This window comes from Python bivittatus, unplaced genomic scaffold (assembly GCF_059951505.1).
Source record: "Python bivittatus isolate LINGU-HERP-01145 unplaced genomic scaffold, Pbiv_v1 ctg000840_np1212, whole genome shotgun sequence".
NCBI lineage: Eukaryota > Metazoa > Chordata > Lepidosauria > Squamata > Pythonidae > Python > Python bivittatus.
In genome coordinates this window covers 15,563,110-15,582,398 of record NW_028277113.1, presented here as the reverse complement: position 1 = coordinate 15,582,398, position 19,289 = coordinate 15,563,110, and the positions used below count along the sequence as shown (strand labels likewise).

The following is a 19,289-nucleotide window of genomic DNA, read 5'->3' as shown; positions in this document are numbered from 1 at the left end:
CTCCCACCCTTAACTCTGGTCTTTTGTGCTAGAGATTGCTTCCATGCAATTTGCTGTGTAAATTTGATGGCGTTGTTTGCTACCACATTTGAGTGACAAGTCAGTAGCAGGTACTGAGGAACACATAGAAGCTTCACAGGGGCTCCAAGTTTGCTCATCCACACTTTACTTTACGTAATAATATGAATAATAATAATAATAATAATAATAATAATTATTATTATTATTATTATTATTATTTGCAAAGAAGTACTGATCAGTGTGTATGCAGGTGTAATAAACACTGGCATGGTAGCTTGCAATGACCATTATCTTTGGGGCAGTGAAAAGGGGAGAGTTCAAGGGGAAGACAGTTGTGTTGGTGGGGCAAATGACTGCTTTTATTTGTTTGTTTGTTTGTTTGAGTCATATTCAGATGTCCAAAACAGATTTCACCTGTGCAGACCAGGAACAGCAGGTTTCTTTGCAATAAACCATGTAACAACGGTATTTTGCAGTTCTGCCAACCAAAAAAGAAAACTCAATTATCGGTCTCTAGTTTTGCACAAAAATAGTATCCAAAACTGTGATTTTTTTTGTGCACTGATTTTGTGCAGAAGAGTATGGGAGAGGCACCAGTCACTGAGTAGTTGGCAAACCTTTTTGTGCAGTAAGCTTAGATGCAGTTAGACAATAAGCAATTATGCCTCGCTATTGCTCTGTTGTAAGATAATAGACCAGAGGACAGACAAAATCCTAGTATTAACCCTTAGTACTGTATAGCCTAAGCACGTTTCCACATGATCAGCCATTTATTGCCAAAGTCTAATTTCAAAACCATTATGAAGCAGGGCTTGAGTGGGTTGTTCTTACCATTTTACTTGTCAGCCAATCAGAATGTGCTCTTTCTGGCCAATAAACAAGCAGAGATATCAGCCAATCAGTGCTCAGCTATTGGTCAGTAACTGAGTCCCTCACTGCACTCCTTTAGTTTTGCATCAAAAGACCACAACCCCCTTCCCCCCAAAAAGATTAAAGGAAAACAAATCTGAAGTGTCTTACCTGTTTACCATGATGTCCTATATGCCTCTTTACCACGCATTTTGCAATGTCACCTTTTGCAAAGTTATCTATTTCATTTTCTAAAAAAATAAACCTCATTGGCATGACATCAGGAAGATGTGACCAAGTGCAATGAAAAGGACACAGAAACAATATTGTCCGATCACCAGAAGGCTCAATCCCTGCTGTGAGCAGATTTGAATCTACAGATGGTCATGCATTTAGCGATGTTGCGGACATCTTTTGTCATCTGGGGGCAGAATGCCCCATTTATTGGCATTTTAACCATAATGACCCAGTGTAAGATCATAAGCCTTCCCATAAGTGACCCCTCCCACTGGCATTTTCCCAGATGATGAAAAGTTGATTTTTCTGTTGAAATGGCATTGCTATCACATCAGGAGCCACTTTCTACAGCCTGCTTTCTGCAGAAAGACTTTTTCACCATGTCCCCCCGCCTCCTTATGCCTGTGCCCAGCTTTCATGTTGATTTACAATCAGGAATTGTAGCCTTTTGCAATTTCTCTCTCCCATTCTCTCTCTCAATACTCCATTGGGATTTCACATCCTCTTTGTGAAATTTCCAATATGCTGTTGAATACATTGTTTGCAAGTGATCTTCATTCCCTGCATCTCTGTATCATTTAAAAGGGTTTCTGTAAGGCAGGTTTTGTACTGTAATACTACCAGATTTGCAGCTACTCAGAAAGACTTTCCTCTGCAAGGGAACACTTCCCCAGAATGACCCTGATCTGTTCTTATACTTACACTCTTACACTTGGTGAGAGATCTAGCATACCAAGAGCCTTTGCTATGGTTGGCTGCTTCATGGATCGAGTGCCTTAATTCCATTTTGCACAGTAAATTCCTTTATGTTATTCCTTTAAGCCAAGGAATGTCAGCTGGTAGGGACTAGAAGGTGTGTCTTCTATGCAGTAGCCCCTGCCCTCTGGAACATTCTTCCTTTGGAGCTCAGGATGGCCCGACCCTGCTAGCCTTTTGTAAGGCTTTAAAAACCTGGCTATGTGCCCAAGCCTGGAGTCCCAAAAATGTTAAGGGGCCCATTACTGGTTGCACTGTTGATTCTTATGTAATTTTTATGATAATTCTCAGCTGCCTATATGTATAAATTGTAATTGTTTTAATGGTTATAATTATTGAAATTGTTTGCCCCCCAGAGTCACTTGGATTGAGATGGGTGGCTATAGAAATTGCATAAATAAAAAAATGTTAGCCAACGATTATTAGAAGTACAGTTTGTGACCAATTGGGGTAGGGAGGAACCCTCAAGAGCCAACAGGGTGGTGGAGTAGGATTTTCCACCTTCAGAGACAGGGCTACATAGATTTCTGTACTTCCTCCATGATTTCATTATGTGGAATAAATTATACCAAATTGTAACCATTTCAGAATATTTTATTCAAATTAAGGGGAAGCTGTGTAAATATGACCCTCAGTTAATGTTGCTAATATCAACAGTTAAATAGGATTGGAGCATGTGGATGAAAAATCACGAGGAAATAATAATAGTAATAATAATAAGCAGAAAGGCAAAAAAGTCTGGATAGTGGACATTGCAATACCTGGAGACAGCAGAATAGGAGAGAAAAAACTGGAAAAAAACACAAAATATAAAGACCTGAAAATAGAAGTAGAACGGCTTTGGCAAAAGAAAGCCAAGAGTTATAGGCACCAATAGTTATAGGCACCTTAAGTGCATTCCCAAAACTTCTGGAGTACCACTGGAACACCATCGGCATTGACAAAACTACCATCGGTCAATTGCAAAAGGCAGCTTTACCTGGAACAGCTTACATCCTGCAACAATTCCTTTAACACCATCAAACAACATCTGCCTATCCCAGTCCTTGGGAAGGACTCGATAGGTGGATAAAAATCCCAAATCCAGTCTAAACATCTGGCTGATTGTGCGACTAAAAATAATAATTAATAATAATGCTCACAGGAGATCCGAAGGTTTTTGCCTGATGCTTATTGCACTTCCCTTACCCTAATGGTGGCTGGGGGCGGCCTTGTAGGGGATGCTGCAAAGTGGCCCCTTCAACGTAGCCAAGACGGGCAAAGGGGAGGTTCGAAATGGGCGCGAGAGCAGTGGCTGCTGCGCCCGGGGTCCGCGCGCACAGACCGGGCAGCCCAACCTTCTGCACGGCGCTTCAGAAGAGAATCCCACCGGGGACGACGTCGGACTAGCTCAGGCACTGCAGCCGAGAGATGCTGTGACCCCCCGCCAGTGCGCAGGAGGGCAACATTCCTGTGAAGAACCCCTCCACCACCACCCCCGCCCCTCCATCCGTTGGCTGGCGAGGGACCTCTCCTCCCGGCCCTCCTTCGCCCCGCCCCCGCATCTGAAGTCACCGCCGGCTCCTTGCGATGGAGAAGACAAAAGGAGGAGGGAGAGGAGAGAGGGGAGGGGAGGGGAGGAGAGCACGGTACGGCCGCGGCTTTGCTTAAGCTGCAGAAAGGGAGGAAGCGGCGGAGGAAGGCGGAGGCGACGAAGGCGAGAAGCCGCCTAACCAGCTGAAGCACCTGCCGGCCGCGGGATTGAGGAGCGCGGTAACACCGGCTGCGGGCACCGCGCACTGCTCTCCCTTTCTGCCTTTCCCCGCTTTAGGCAGCAGCGGCTCGAGCAACCTGCGCCTGGTTGCCCACCCACAAGCGATCCCTCCCTTCTCGGCGGCAACATGGTGAGTGGAGGGACGGGCCTATTCTAGTTCGCTCGGTGGGCGCCGCCGCTTTTCAGGCTAGGAGACGGGGGCAGCGGGCCGTCGGCCAGGGTTGCCTTCTTTTGTGACGGATGGAGAGACAGCCGGCACAGATCGAAGCGTCTGCCTTCCTCTAAATCGCGCCTCCCGCCCCGTTTGCCCGGGCAGGTCCCTGGACCACATTTGCGCTGTACCGACGTACCTACATACAGTAGACACGCTCTCCATTCATTCCTGTCAGATATGCCTACAAAGCTAGTTAACCACCTCTCCCTCTCTCTCTGGAGCAGACTCATATACACACACCTTATTCTCTCACATTCGTTGGATCTTGTACACAGGCACCATCTATGCTTTTTTTGACATGCCTGTTTCCTTGCTCTTTCTACAGGCATGCACACACACACCCATACTTCTATTCCTTCACTCAGTCTTCACACATTTCCCTCAAAAACGCATAGACCGTATTTCTTCTCCACAGTCTTGTGCGTCTTTCCCCCTCCTGCTCTTTTCTCTCTCATACCAGCTGTGCTGGTACCTGTTCACTGTGCCTATTTCCACCTCAAAGCGGCCACTCTCATTGGCATACAAATGCCAAATGTTATTTCCATCGTGTACTGTAGATATGTAGCTCATACTGATATGCCATATTGTTTTTCTTCTCGTACACTCTACACACTTTCATAAAATTGCACTAATCCACATTTTGACTCATTCAATTTTATACCTGCCTGTCACTTCCTTTCTTCTCTCCTTGGCACCTATACAAGACACATTGCTCTGCCTAGTATCGTGTATTCTCATTAATATTCCACACAGTACTGCATGTTGCTTCCATTTCTTACACATGCAAATGCTATCTATTTTTCCCCTGTCTATATAACTGGTGACAGAAGCTGCACTTCACACATCCTCGCACTACACAGTAATCTCTGCTTCTCACTCACTCTACAAAATATACAAAAATACTCTCTCTCTCTCTCTCTCTCTCTCTCTCTCTCTCTCTCTTCCTGTCTAGTTTTTTTTTGCAGCAAACTTTTTCCACAGGTTTAAACATGTTAAGAAGTACACCAGAATCTTCTCTTTTGCATGTTAATTTTTTTTCCAGTGGAAAACAATTATTCTCTTATTCTCTTTACAATAATACTCTCTTATTCTTTCTCATATTTTTAAAAGCATCCCATTAGAATTAGATTTGTTCTATTTTACAAGTTTGTGTTTCCTGAGATGAAAACCATCATCCAACTGTACATCTAACTCCTTTTATTAAAAATAAGACAATAAAAAGATAATGGACATTATGTTATAGGAAGGCATGCTAAAATAAGCTTTTAAAAAGTACTTAATAGAGACATGGGTGAAGGCATTTGATTAATACTGTTCCACTAACACAAAGTGGCCCTAAGACAAGCTTAAACAGAATTTGAAGAACTCAGAAGAATCCCTGATTGGCTGTACTACTTCCAAATTACTCTCCCTGCTTGCTTTTGTGGCAAAAAGTTTTGAAAAGAAAGGTCAGTTTAAAAGAAGGCACTCAACTCCTTTCTATTTTCTGGTCCATATCATTCTGCTCAAAGGATAGTCCCAACTTCTAGCCAATTCAAAACATAAAAGCCTTTTTTTAAGATGCCCTTGCAGAAGAAAGTGTAAAACTGCAATTCCAATCAATTTAAAATGTCACAAGTTTGAGTCTAACTCCTAATTTGGGCACTGAAACACAATTAATGTAACAGTTCCGTGGTTAAGGATTGGTATTCCAGTATCACTATAAATTAGCCTTATTCTCAGATAGATTCTTCATGTGAATTCTGCATTAGGGTCTTTGAGAGTTATTCAGAATGACCATATTGTCAGTTGTCTGTGCAAAAGTAGTGTGCGGAAAAAAGTAGAATGCCTGGCACTTCAAGTTAATATTTGCAGCATGTCTATTAAAATTAAAAAAGGAACCTAATCGTAACATTTGGCTTAACCATGTGGGAAAAACCTTACACATTAAATGATTTGTCAGTTCTTAGAGGAAAACTGCATCATAGTTAAATGACACTTATTTAAGTTTTTGATTGTTGCAAAACTTGCATTGGCTTTCCTTCCTAGCCATTTAAAAGAGCAAGAATCAATACAAAAGAGAGAAATAATAAACACTCAGAGATCTGAAATATCTAATTTTAACTAATCTAAATCATGTAAGGGATCTTTTCACCCCTTACAACATCAGCAAAGTGGGGGGGGGGGGAGGGAGACAGAAGCCCTGTGCTTGCATTCTGTGTAAATTTTCAGTGTTGTAATGGAACAATGGTCCCATTGTAGAACAGCTGTAATAAGAAGAGAGGGAGGAAATGCAAGTTACACATTTATTCCTAATTGATTTTATTTCTTAGAATGAAATTAAACAAAAGAGAGATTAGTCTTTGGAAGCCTACTGGAGGACATGTACCCATTTTACTTTAACAAGAACGAACAGTCTGAATCCTTATCAGGTTTAAGAACTTACATTTTAGAGTCAATTATTTATGTAGGCAGTTGTTCTTTTAAGTAATTGCCATTGCATTATTTTTCAACACTTTGGTCTCTTTTTTGCTTATAGCTTGTAAATTTATTTATTTATTTATACATCACATTTATATAGCCACCCATTTCAAACAAAGCAACTCTGAGCGGTGTACAACAACAATTAAAAAGCCCTTATATAATTTTGGAGTATAAAATATTTATGTGTGAGAGCAAACTGTAAAAGAGAATAGCCTTCATGTAATCTTCATGTTAACTGTGCTAGCATGACTGTCAATTAATTCAGTACATTTCCTGATGAGACAACTGAGGGGAAAAGAGATTCTGCTTGTCACTTTTTCTCTTAATAATGTGTGCTTGTGTATGTTAGTGATTACAACAAATGACCTTTCCCCAGGATGACATAAATGGTAATATGAATTTAATGTGTGATATAATAGCTCTGTTGCATAATTTGAGATGCAGATTCTAGTAATTAAGCCAAAGATAAAACCTCTAGCATTTACCAGTTACTTGACTTCCCTGCAAGCCTATACAGTCTTTGGGAAATTATATTTTGAAGAATATATATATTCTATACTTATTTATCAATTAAACAAAGCAATAAGTAAAACTATAATTTCATACTCTTCAGATCAGATTCACATCTGAATAACTTGCCTATGATTCTTATCTTGATATCTGAGTTTAAATAGAATCTAATGAATTTGAAATTGTTATATAAAATTCCAAAAATGATGGCAACTTCAGATTATGTTGGCTGAAACTCATATTCATTTGAGAAAGTCAGTGCAGGAAGTGAAAAACTCAGGCTCTTTATCATAATAAAATCATAAGTGAATTTTTTTAGGAAACATAGTTCCATGAATGGTAGTATGTCTGTGTAGGAGAATTCTATAAATATGGGATCAAAAATGAAAAATACTACTATGGCCATCTTTGTCTCTTAGCTTCCCCTGCCTTGTATTTTTTGGAAAGTTTTTTGTTTTGGATAACTTAATTTAGAAACATGAGAGATAACTCAGGGAACTGCAAGAGAAGGATGAGCTAGCTAAGATTATCTTCCTAAACTTTCTTTCTATCAGATAGTGTTATAAGTTGGCCAGTCTAAGTCTAATCTGTTGGGTTATCATGTTTAGTAAACATCCATAAAATGAATGTGAGAAATTAATAATATCTAATTAATTTCCAAAGCTTTACTCTAAGCTTGCCTAAGTCTGTAGTAGCCCATTATTTAATAGCTAATGATATTAACTTACAATAGTACTTACACCCTTTCATCATTTACATGTATTTAGAATTCATGTAAAATGTTGGGTTATTATGGGGAAAAGAAGTATGTTTGTGGCTTCTGCCCTGGTAACCCACAAAGAGGATCCTACATCTGTACAGCTTTACATAAGTATATATGGTATGCTTCTCAAGGATAGACATCTGAACAAAGTTAATTCTTTGATTGTAGTTTTAATTATTATAACCATTCCAGTTTTCCATTGTGGTCCTCCTATAGTATTTTTAAGAGATATATTTGATTAAGAGAAAATATGACTGCCTCAGGATCACAACTTCATGGCTAAGTTGGGACTTGAACCTGTATCTCTCCAGTTATGACCCAATGATTTAACCATTATGCTGTATTGGGCATCCAGGATTCCAGATTAGGCTTTTGTGATAGCCTATGGAAGGCATTGCTGTCTTTGCCTTTAAGGCAAAGCAGGAATTTAAATGGGCCAGAATGAGCCTAAATTAATTTGCTTCATTTTTCTTTGACTTGTCTGGGTTTGGCTAAAGCAAGAAATGTATACATAGCACATGGATGATTGGATGTCAGATTCTTCCAGCTGTGGAAGTGTACAAGACATCTGGGTTACACAGCACCATCTTTCACCAAAATCAAGGCTTAGATTGGACATATTTCATACATTTCTGGAAATGCAGCTATAGTATATGAACTGGAGCAGCCCAAAGACTAATTTTTCATATATAAATATCAACTGAAGTGATCACCCATTAAGTAGCATTGCACAAAACCACTTTTTGAATGGGCAGAACTGTTGTTCATTTAAAATGCTTGAATCTTTTGGTCACAAAATTTATTGGGGATGCAAGATCTTATGAACTTTCATACAAAGGATATTTTGTGAATTATGAATAAGTATCTGAGAATAAGTACCCAGCTTCATGCCTGGGGAAGTGTTCTAGGAAGTTTAAAAGTTTGTTTCTAATAAATATATTTCCATTCTCTAGAATTTGGATCCTTTTTTGAGCCCACAATCTAGTGTTATTAGTCTACATGTTACTATCAAGTAAACAAGTAGACTAATAACACTAGTCTAACACTAGTCTAATAACTCTAGTAAACCAAGGTAAAGAAAGATAGCTCCATACCCAAATGAGCATCTAATCTAACATTTAGTGCGAAAGAAGGTAATAGAGAAGACTAGGCTAAACAGGAATCATGTGAACTTCTTCCAGTTACACATAAGTATAACTTAACATTTAAAATAAAAGCAAAATAAAAGCAAAATAACTTTTTTCTTTTTGCCTTCAATTTCTCTTGCTCAGCCTGCTATTCTTACTTTCTTCAACAGCTTCACAAGACCATTTTTTTCAAATGACAAATTGTCTATTTAATTTTACTTGCAAATCTAAGCTTAAAAGAGATATAATTGAGCCTCGCCTAGTTTTTAATAATGCAGGAAGGATTGCTCTTTCAATATTTATTTCATCAGCTCAAATTACAGGCAGTAACCCATTTGCTGCATCTATCTTTCCCATATAAATATTTTTCATGGCCAGCATTATTAAGGCATTATTACTTCATTCCTTGCAACCTCTGCTTTAAAATCTGAACAGAATCTTTCTGAAGAGTGACCTGGTGGTGGCAATTGGATTACTGGCAAAAACCTGAAAAGGGGAGGGGAAAATGCTGTTTCAAGGAATTGGCATTCAGAAGTGGCAGTCTTACCGGATTCGCTTCTGGATTGATTGGGGTAGCTGTGTTGACTGAATGAATTATACTTGTGGTTGTTTCTCTGTAGAGTATTTGTTTGTGCAAAAGGATGCTTTATTTAGCTCTATCTTTTGAACTGTAGGTAGTATTTTAGATGCTCCAAAAGACAGCTATAATTCTGACTACATTTACTGTATCGCAGTCCAACTAATTTCATCAACTTTAAAGATTTAGATGCAGCCAAAACTGTAACATTGGGCAACAGTTCACATCTAATGAATCACTCAGTAGAACATCTCTTGAATATATGTATGAAGTTTTAGATGTTGAATGCTTACTGACATTTAAACTCTACTCTTGTGATCAATTATTCTACAATGGCTCTTGAAGTTAAAAGGGGGAAAACCCTGTTGGATATGTAGTCTGAAAATTGCAGTCTAAATGCAGCATTCTGTTCTCCAATAGTTCTGCATTTCATGTACCTCTATTGATTTTTCCTGACACTGAAATCTAAATTGAAAGCATCTCAGGGTTATATTTCAGGGAGCCTTGTGGCTCTCATTTTATCCCTAAAGTTCCATTTCTATGTAATTAGTAATAAGAAATTTCTTCTTAGAATAAACCTGCCTTTAAAAAGAATATTTTAAAAAAGAATATTTTTAAAAAGAATATTTTATTTCTAAAAAGAATATTTTAAAATATTTTTATATTTTCTCCCTCTACTTATAAAGCAAACAAACAAACAATTGTACCAACCTCTTTTGGAACCCTTGTGACACTCATTTTATCTGTAAAGTTAAATTTTGTTTTCATCAAGAATTTATCTTTTCTAGTAAAACAATGTTTTGGAAGGTCAACAATCCTTTATAAAGGAAAGTACACAAACCTTCAAAAATGGTGTGTGGAATAATTTTTAACTCTTCTATTCATTTATTTATTTAAATTTATTGGCCGCCCAACTCCAATAGACTCTTGGGAACTTAGAACAAAACATTATTCCATCAATGTAGATAAAATTGTAATCTAGTTACACAAGTGTTACAATGCAATTATAAGCATATTCTAACTTGAGCAGCCTAAAAAATTATGAGATTTCGTAACTCTTTGAGCAGGATAGACAAAAGTATTTTGTTATTATAAATTATAGAAATAATATCTGAGCTTTTCCAGATATCAAGAATGGCAAGTTCTACCATCTCTGCATCTCTGCCCACCACAACATCATTAGCCACCTTGTGATCTGTATTTGAAAGCATAATTTTACATTAGTTATCGAAGAAAGAATTAGCAAGGTCTTCAACATGGTGATCTTTTATGGTACAGCAAAACTGCAGTTAAGGAGTGTGGGAAAGAAAATCCTTCATCAGCAGGAACAGGCAGTGCATTTCTGGCACATTAATCCTAATCTTCAGGACATGGAGCTGCACTACAGGCGACCAGGATGGCAACAAAGAAACCTATTTAAACATAGAGCTTTCTTTGTCTTAAGTTTCAGATCTGAATTATTGAAAGGCTGAAATCTCTTTCTCTTTTCTTTCTGCTGAAAAGATCTATTTCTGAACTGTCAGAAGTATCCTGTGTACAAACTATGCATCCAGTATTTAAAATGAAGATGAGAGGGAGAACCCTCTTTTGGGGGAGTATTTTCCCCCTCTGTTTCCATTCACCTAAGAAAACCTAAATTATATAAAACAAGAATAAATTCAGTTACCAACTGAATATATAAATCAGTTTCATTCTTGTGCCTGCAGTCAACAAGAGACAAAAACAATACCCTTGAGTACATGGCTTTGACTGGTTTATTCCTATTTTTAAATTGCAAATAATTAACTAAGCTTGAATATTTATGTGCTGTATTAACCTTATGCACCTTCTTGTAATCCTTTATATGACAATCTCATTTCAAGATTGTCAGATCCCATATTGTCCATAAGGGTCTTGAGAACAGAAATAAGGATTTGCCTTATTTCTTAGTGAGAATATGTCTGAGGTGCAGTACAGTTTGACACTTTCTGTTTCTCACCTGATATTTGTAATCCTATAGTGTGGGGGTGTGGTGGGATGTGGTGGGGTGTGGTGGTATGTGGTGGGGTGGGGTGGAGGAAAATATAGTGAAAGAGCAGACAAACTCCTACCTCACATTCACTCTTGTAGCCTGTCTGCCAGTCCCTCGTGCCAATTGGCAAGCTGTGAATTCAGACTTTGGAATCAACACCTTCTTGAGGGAGAGATACTTTAGAACACAGCAAAAAGAGATTCCCCAAGGGAGATGTCCTCCTTTTACATGTGGAAGAAGAAAATGAGCAAAAACATACCAAGGTGGGTTAGAGAGGAGGGAGAGATAAGATTCTCCCCCCCCCCCCCGACATCCAATTAAAGTTCAAATTTGCATGTAGAAGGATTTTCCAGGTAACAAATCTGAGAGGCAATTTGATTCAAGCTTATCTGTACTCAAGAAGAACAGGAGAAAGTTAGTTAAGAACTGCGCTAACTTTAACTTCTGTGACTGCAAGTTGATGCTTTCTTTTCTCTGGAATTTATGTTGTCTGTATGTGCTCAGTACATTGAGTGTTTTGTGCAACTTAGAATCTTTTTACTCTAGAGTTCCTCCAAATTAGGAGCAGACCAGCATCTTCTTGTGTCTGTGATGAGTCTTATATTCTCCTTTATAGTTTTTCTATGGGAGGCTATCTGTAATTTTAGCAGCTCTGTAGTTTTATCTCTCCATCCCAGAATGTTTGAATGTGCTAAAGCTTACCTTTTCTAAAATAAAGTTTGGTTCTGTTTATACCTTGTAAGAGTGATCTATTTCCTAAAGGAAGGGGTGGGTGGGTGAAAGCATAAGGCCACTGTAGAATTTATTTCCCTTTTGTCATTTTATTTATTTTTTTTTCTTTTACTTCACATAGATTGTGAGGGCCTTATCTCTCTTACATGCCACAATTAGGGGCATTTAAGGGTTCTCAAACTTTTCTAGGCCATGGAATCTATTACAGGTAGTCTTCAGGTTACAACTGCAATGGGGACCAAGATTGCCATTGCTAAGTGATGCAGTCGTAAAGCGTGATGTTACGTAACCATATCACTTAGCAACAGCATCCATGCAGTCCCAGTTGCCGTTGTGACCCCAAGACTGCACAGGTCATTAAGCAGGAAGAGGCAGGAGTCCCAGGCAAGGAGCACAGGGGGTGTGGGGGTGTCATGGGGGGTGTGTGGTTCAAGCAGGCTGGTGGGGGCTGTGGGTTGGTGCTGGGGAGTACGGGCAGGCTGACGGGGGCTGCTGGGGGGCTGCTGGGGAGCACAGGCAGGCTGGTGGGGGCCATGAATGGGTGCATGCTATGAAGTGCAGGCTGGCGGGGGGGGTGCTATGGCATACGAGATCCCTGGGATCTCGTACTGTGTAGTGGGGCCCCTCAGGAGGAAAAGCAGCTGGAGCGACGTACAGGAGTGACTTGCAATCTTCCCTGCCAGCTTCCCCATTGACTTTGCTTGTGGGAAGCCGGCAGGGAAGGCTGCAAATGGTGATCGCATGTCTGCAGGGATGCTCTGATGGCTGCAACTTCATGAACCTGTTGTAAATCCCCCTTGTTCAGCGCTGTTGTAATTTTGAACAGTCACTGAATGAATGGTTGTAACTCAAGGACTACCTGTAGTTTTGTTTTGTTTTTTTAAGTCCCTGGATCCCTGATAAAGAGGCAAAAATCTAGTGATAGAAAATTTGCTGCATTTGAGTTACCTTTTTTTGTTTTGGTCCTTAGTCTCTCACAGAACCTCCAACTCCTAGGATTTTTCTTATTGTCCAGGTTGTAGTTCAGAAAATCTGGAGGCCTATAGGTTCCACACCCCTGCATTCATATGCATGCATAATAGACTAGGAGCAGGCAAAAGTAAGACTATTATTCATGAGTTAATGCATTTCTTAAAAACTTTCTGCAGCTTTTCAAGGAGACATATTATAACAAATGTGTAACATCAGAAACCAAACTACTAAACCCCTGCTTCTTTTAGTTTCTGATAGTTCTCTGAGTGAGGTTAATAAGGGTTTCTAAATCATAATAGTTTAATAAAATCCACAACAAAAAGTTTTCTATTCCTTACTGCGCTGCTGAAATCAGTAAAACTTGAAGAAAAAACAGGAGTAGCTTTGTGTGGGAAAGGAATTTGTCCGCAAACTCACATTCTCTTTGTTGCCATCCAGTAATCAATCCAGATTTTTCTAGGCCAGATTTAATCTGCAAATTATGAAAGAAAGAAAAAGTCATAACTATGCAAAACTTAATCAGAGGTGAAAAAACATCTGTTCTAATATCGTATAGGATTGCACATTAACCAGCAGATTTTTTCTGTATTCCAGATGCAGTTAACCTGAGAAGTGAGGTCTATATCTCTTAAACAAATACATGAAAGCTTGAGTAAAACTCTAGTGGATCAGGCCTTGGCCTATCTAGCCAACATTCTGTCTCACACAGGGCCAACCAGATGCATCTAAGAAGCCCACAAATGGGGGATCAAGGCAGCTATCGTCTCTTACTATTGCTCCTGCACACCCAGCATGCAGAGGTGGACTGCCCCTGTGCCTGGAGGCAGCATCCCGTCATTTAGTCTACTAGCTATTCATAGACCTGTCCTCTTTTTAAGCCATCTAAACTAGCAGTCAGCATCACATCTTGTGGCAGCATATTCCACAGGTTAATTAGATGCTGCATGAAGATCTCCTCTTATTAGTTTTAAATCTTTTACTGGTCAGATACTACTCTAGCTCTAATATTATGGGAGATTTTTAAAAAAAGACTTCTTGCTCACCCATTCTTTACCATGCATAAATTTATAAGCCTCATACCGCTTTGTAAGTATCCTTGAGCTAAACCACGTCAACTCCTACATCCTGCACGTATATACAGAATACGCTGTTCAAGCCTCTGATCATCTTGCTTGCCCTCGCATGCATCTCCTGTGACTCCATGATATCTCTAATGACCAGAACTACACTTAGTATTTTAGGTGTGGCTGTGCCATAGATTTAGATAGGGGCATTATAGTATCAGCTGATGAACTGTCTATTTTCTGATAACACATAGCATGGAATTTGCTTTCATTATAGCTGCTGCGAGCTGCGCAGATGGTTTCACTGAGCTATCTACAAAGACCCAAGTTCTCTTTCTGGGTTGGCCACTGACAGTCCCATCACTTTATAAGTGGATTCCTAGCTCCAATGTGCATCATGTTACTCTCGCTGTTGTTGAATTGCGTTTGCCACTTAGCGAATCAGTCACATCACATATTTGCTCATATTTTTCCTGTCCACTTTTTATGCAATGAAAACATTTTATGCCACACTGCTTCAATTAGCCAACTCAGTTTTTATTTTAGTTCCATTTGGTTACAGTTGTGCTAATATACATTCAGACATTGCAATTTTTACAGTATATGCATGCCTATTTCTTTTAAAGTTGAATGTGGGAGCTGAATAAACAGTGAAAGAAGAATGTAATTATTTTCCATGAGAAAGGATAATTGGTTCCATAGAGCCTATTCACACACCTCTTCTAGGCACATATTGGCTATGAGAAAAGCTGGAATGTAGTACCCTTTAATTGTGTATAGTCTCACCATGACCAAGTGAAGGAATTAGATGCTTTTTGATGCTTCCCAAAGGGTATTTAAAGCTCAGTGACCATGTGCACAGCTCACTGGCAGTTTTCAAAAGCATATGTTCCAAATTCTTTCCTCAAGCTTTCACATCATGCCTGCTGGTTGTATGAATAATTGTGGCTGTAGATAATAGTCCTTTTTGTTTATGCAAAAATCCTCTTGTTTGCATGCACTTTTAGCTATGAGATATCTCAAAGTTTTTTTTTTTAACTCAAGAAATAAATATGCAGTACTTAAACCTCCTATTAGTTTGCATTTGTCTGAAACACAGCTAACACCTTACCATAGTATCAGCTGGTTATAATTTTTAATGCTTGCTATACTGGTGTCTACATGTACTGGTAGTCCTTGCTTAACAATGTTAATTGGGATCACTAAGGAACGTAGTCATAAAGCGCGACATCACATAACTTCACCAACTTATGACAGCAGTTGCGGCAGTCCTAGTTGCCGTAGTCAGAAGAATCCTGCACGGTCACAGCATCCTGCAGTCATGTGATTGCCATTTGCCACTTCCTGCTGGCTTCCCCATTGACTTTGCTTGTTGGAAACTGGCAGTGAAGGTTGCAAGTGGTGATCATGTGACCGAGGGACACTGCAATGTTGTAATTGCCAGCTGGTTGTCAAGCACCTGAATCATGAGCTCATGATCGTGGGGATGCTGCAGCAGCTGTAACTACAAGGACCTGTTGTAAGTCCCCTGCATTCAGTGCCATCGCAACTTCAAACTCGCTGAATGAGTGGTCAATCAACAAGGACTACCTGTATAATTACATACATACATACATACATACATACATACCCATCACATTATTCTCTTTTTGGGTAAACAACATCATGCAAAGCGTAGAAAAGGAGTAAGAAATAGTGAAAAATTTAGGGCACAAGGTAAGGAAAAAAAAAGAAAATATTACTCAATGTATTTTATACCAACATCATTCACTGTACCTCACAAAACCTTTCTTTTGTTACAAAACATCCTTGCTTTTACCCTACTCATAAACTACTTAATACATTGCATTTGTTCTTTAAACTTCTCATCTCTTTTTTCTGGATCTCATCTGTTCCATCTAATCATGATTTTCTGGGACTTCCCCCTTCCTCTTGACTCATTCACTCTTCCTTCATATTATTTGTCTTTTGATCGGAACCTCATTCATTTTTTCCATATGAACTAACAACCTCAACAAACTTCTTTCAGATGTTTCACATTTGTATTCAATCCAAGTTCATTCAGCAGCCTTCACTCCTCTTTTAGCATGCATTCTTCTTATGTACAGGTAGTTCTCGGTTAATGACCACTTATTCAAAGTTATGATGGCACTGAATGAGTGGTACTTACAACCAGTCCTCGAGGTTCCAGCTGTCCCAGCACCCTGGCAGTCACATGATTGTGATCCAGGTGTTTGGCAACTGGCTTGCACTTACAATGATTGTAGTGTCCCGTGGTTACATGATCTCCATTTGCAACCTTCCCTGCTGGCTTCCCACAAGCAAAGTCAATGGGGAAGCTCCCAGGGAAGGTCACAAGTTGCTCCCATAAGTTGCTCCCTCTCCTGCTGCCTTTTCTCCTGAGGAGCCTCACTACGGAGTATGAGATTCCAGGGATCTTGTACTCCATAGCATGCCCCTGCCTGCTGCACCCCCACCCACACTCTGTAGTGCATGCCCTCCTGGACACCCTTATGCCGGGCTGCATTACCCCCCTGCCTGGCTGCACTTGTGCCACACCAGCCACCTGCACAACCTCTTGCACAACCTCCTGCACTCTGCAGCACCTCCCCCACCTGGCCATACTCTACACCACTCACCTGCCCACTGGCCTGCTTGTGAGCCACCTGGGACTTGTGACTTCCTGCTGGCTTCCCCATTGACTTTGCTTGCTGGAAGCCAGAAGGAAGTCTCAAGTCATGGGCATGTGAGGTCCTCACTTAACGACCCTCAATCCTCACTTAATGATAGCAATGGGGACTGCCGGGATTGCCAGTGCTAAATGACAAAGTCATGTGACATCATGTTTTAATGACCACATTGTTTAGTGATGGAAACTCCAGTCCCAATTACCGTATTTAAGCAAGGACTACCTGTAACCCATTCTTCATTCAACTTACTTTTATGTTTCTCCTGACATAGCCAACTCTCACTTCCATAAGAAATTGGGCAGAAGCACATTTTTATACATTTTCTCTTCTTTTGAGTAACATTCCTTCCTTGAAACAGACCTTCTTTACTTTCTACTACCTTTCTGCCAACTCCTGCATGTCTTAAAATTTCTTCATTTCCCCTCTTAGTAAACATTTTACCAAAGAACACAAATTAGCCTTCCTGTTCTAGCTTTTAAAGTGTATTTAGTTATGAACTTTATAAACCATGTGAATCTGAAGGACTCTTTTGCAAGTCACAAATTTATTTATCAAGTTATCATAATTATATGTCAATATCATATATACTTATTAATCATTCTGGCATTTATTATTGTTATTATTACTACTATTATTTAGATTTATATCCTGTCTTTCCTTTATTACAAAATAAAATGAATAACTCATTAAAAATTTAATTAACCACAAAATCCAGAAAATTATTAGGAATAGGCAGTCATCACACAAAAACAACCAAACAATAAGAATTGACACTCAATTAACTGGTCAAATTTTGTCAGTTGACAAAAGCTACTGTCACAATACACTGAGGATACTTTTTTTTTCATTATTATAGCATCAATTGTTAATAAGGTACCTAAAGCAATCAGTGACAAATTTAGTAGCATAGCAAATCTTTTTCCACTTGCTATTTGCTTTATTCACAGGCTTCTGTAAACAGAAACACAAGCAACATCACTGACAAAAGTCAGCATCTTGTACAGAGAAGGGGAACATGTGGCTCGCTAGATATTGCTGATTCACGCCTATGAGCACCTGTCACCACTGGCTAGTGGCTCTGCTGGTTTGGGCTGCTGGAAGCATAATCTGAAAATACCAAGCTATTCCCCCCAATCTGGTGGAAGGGTATCTCACTAGGTAAAAGGAAACACTGATTCAAATATCTATTTAGCCATAAACTTATTAGATGACATTTGGCCATCTTCTTCTCAATTCTAATATATCTCACAAGATGCTTATGAAAAGTCTGGGGGACTGTATACACCAGGCAGAGATCCTTGGGGAGTTATTTTTGAAGTAGAACATTTATTGTATTGTCGAAGGCTTTCACGGCTGGAATGCAATGGCTGGTGTGGCCGTGTTCTGGAAGTTTTGTTTCCTAACGTTTCGCCAGCATCTGTGACCGGCATCTTCAGAGAGCAGGAGCACAGACAGGAGCAGTTCTCTCTGTGCCCAGTTTTTGGTGGTTGGAGTTTTTGTGTAGGTACCGGTCTGTGTGGGTGGGTTTTCTGTAAACTTTGTGTCCTAATTTGAGGTCTGGTTTGCGTATGACCAATGTGTCTAGAAATGGAAGTTTGCCGTCCATTTCTTTTTCCATGGTGAATTGTATACTGGGGTGGATGCTGTTTAGGTGGTTCAGGAACTTCTCTAGTTCTTCTTCATCCTGACTCCAAATTGCGAAGGTGTCATCCACAAACCAGAACCAGACTGTTGGGGTAACGGGTGCGGTTTCTAAAGCCCATTTTTCAAAGTGTTCCATGTAAAAATTTGCTACGACTGGGCTCAGGGGGCTTCCCATGGTGACGCCGTCCATCTGTTCATAGAACTCATTATCCCATTGAAAGTAACTGGTTGTTAGGCAGTGCTGAAATAAAGCTGTGATGTCTTCTGGGAAGATCTGTTTGATGAGTGCCAGGGTGTCCCTCACTGGTACTTTGGTGAACAGGGAGACCACATCAAAGCTGACCAGTTTGTCCGTGGGGTTGAGTTTCAGGGTGCTGATTTTGTTGATGAAATGTCCTGAGTCTCTGATGTGGGCTGGAGTCTGTCCAACGTGGGTCTGTAGAAGGGTGGCCAGATGTTTGGATAATTCATATGTCGGGGAGCCAATGGCGCTTACGATGGGTCTGAGTGGGATCGAGTCTTTGTGGATTTTGGGGAGTCCATATAGTCTGGGTGTAAGGGCTTCTGTCTTGCATATGTGTTGAAGTACGTTGGGGTGAAGGGAGGAGCTCTTCGTCAGGGTGTTGGTTTGTTTCATGATTTTGCTGGTTGGATCCCGTTTTAGTTTTCTGTATGTGGTGGGGTCTAGTAGTTCTCTAACTTTGTCTTTGTATTCATCTGTTTTCATAATTACCGTAGCGTTGCCCTTGTCAGCCGGCAGGATGATGATGTCAGGGTCCGAATTGAGGGTTTCTATGGCATTTCTCTCTTTCTTCGTTATGTTGCTGGTGGGGGGCTTTGCTCTCCATAGGATCCTTGCTATTTCACCCCTTATTTCCTCTGCTTCCTCTTCAGGACAGTGGCGGA

General features: G+C 39.9%; 1 protein-coding gene across 1 annotated transcript in view; it reads left to right on the top strand.

The window, feature by feature from the left end:
• The first annotated feature begins 3,603 nt into the window (after window positions 1-3,603).
• The window catches only part of ELOVL2 (ELOVL fatty acid elongase 2), a 41,487-nt gene continuing 25,801 nt past the window's right edge, over window positions 3,604-19,289 (top strand). Inside the window, exon 1 of the mRNA XM_088130619.1 lies at window positions 3,604-3,746. Within this exon, the coding sequence (XP_087986745.1) occupies window positions 3,744-3,746 (3 nt within the window). The 5' untranslated portion in view covers window positions 3,604-3,743. The remainder of the gene's footprint in view (window positions 3,747-19,289) is intronic.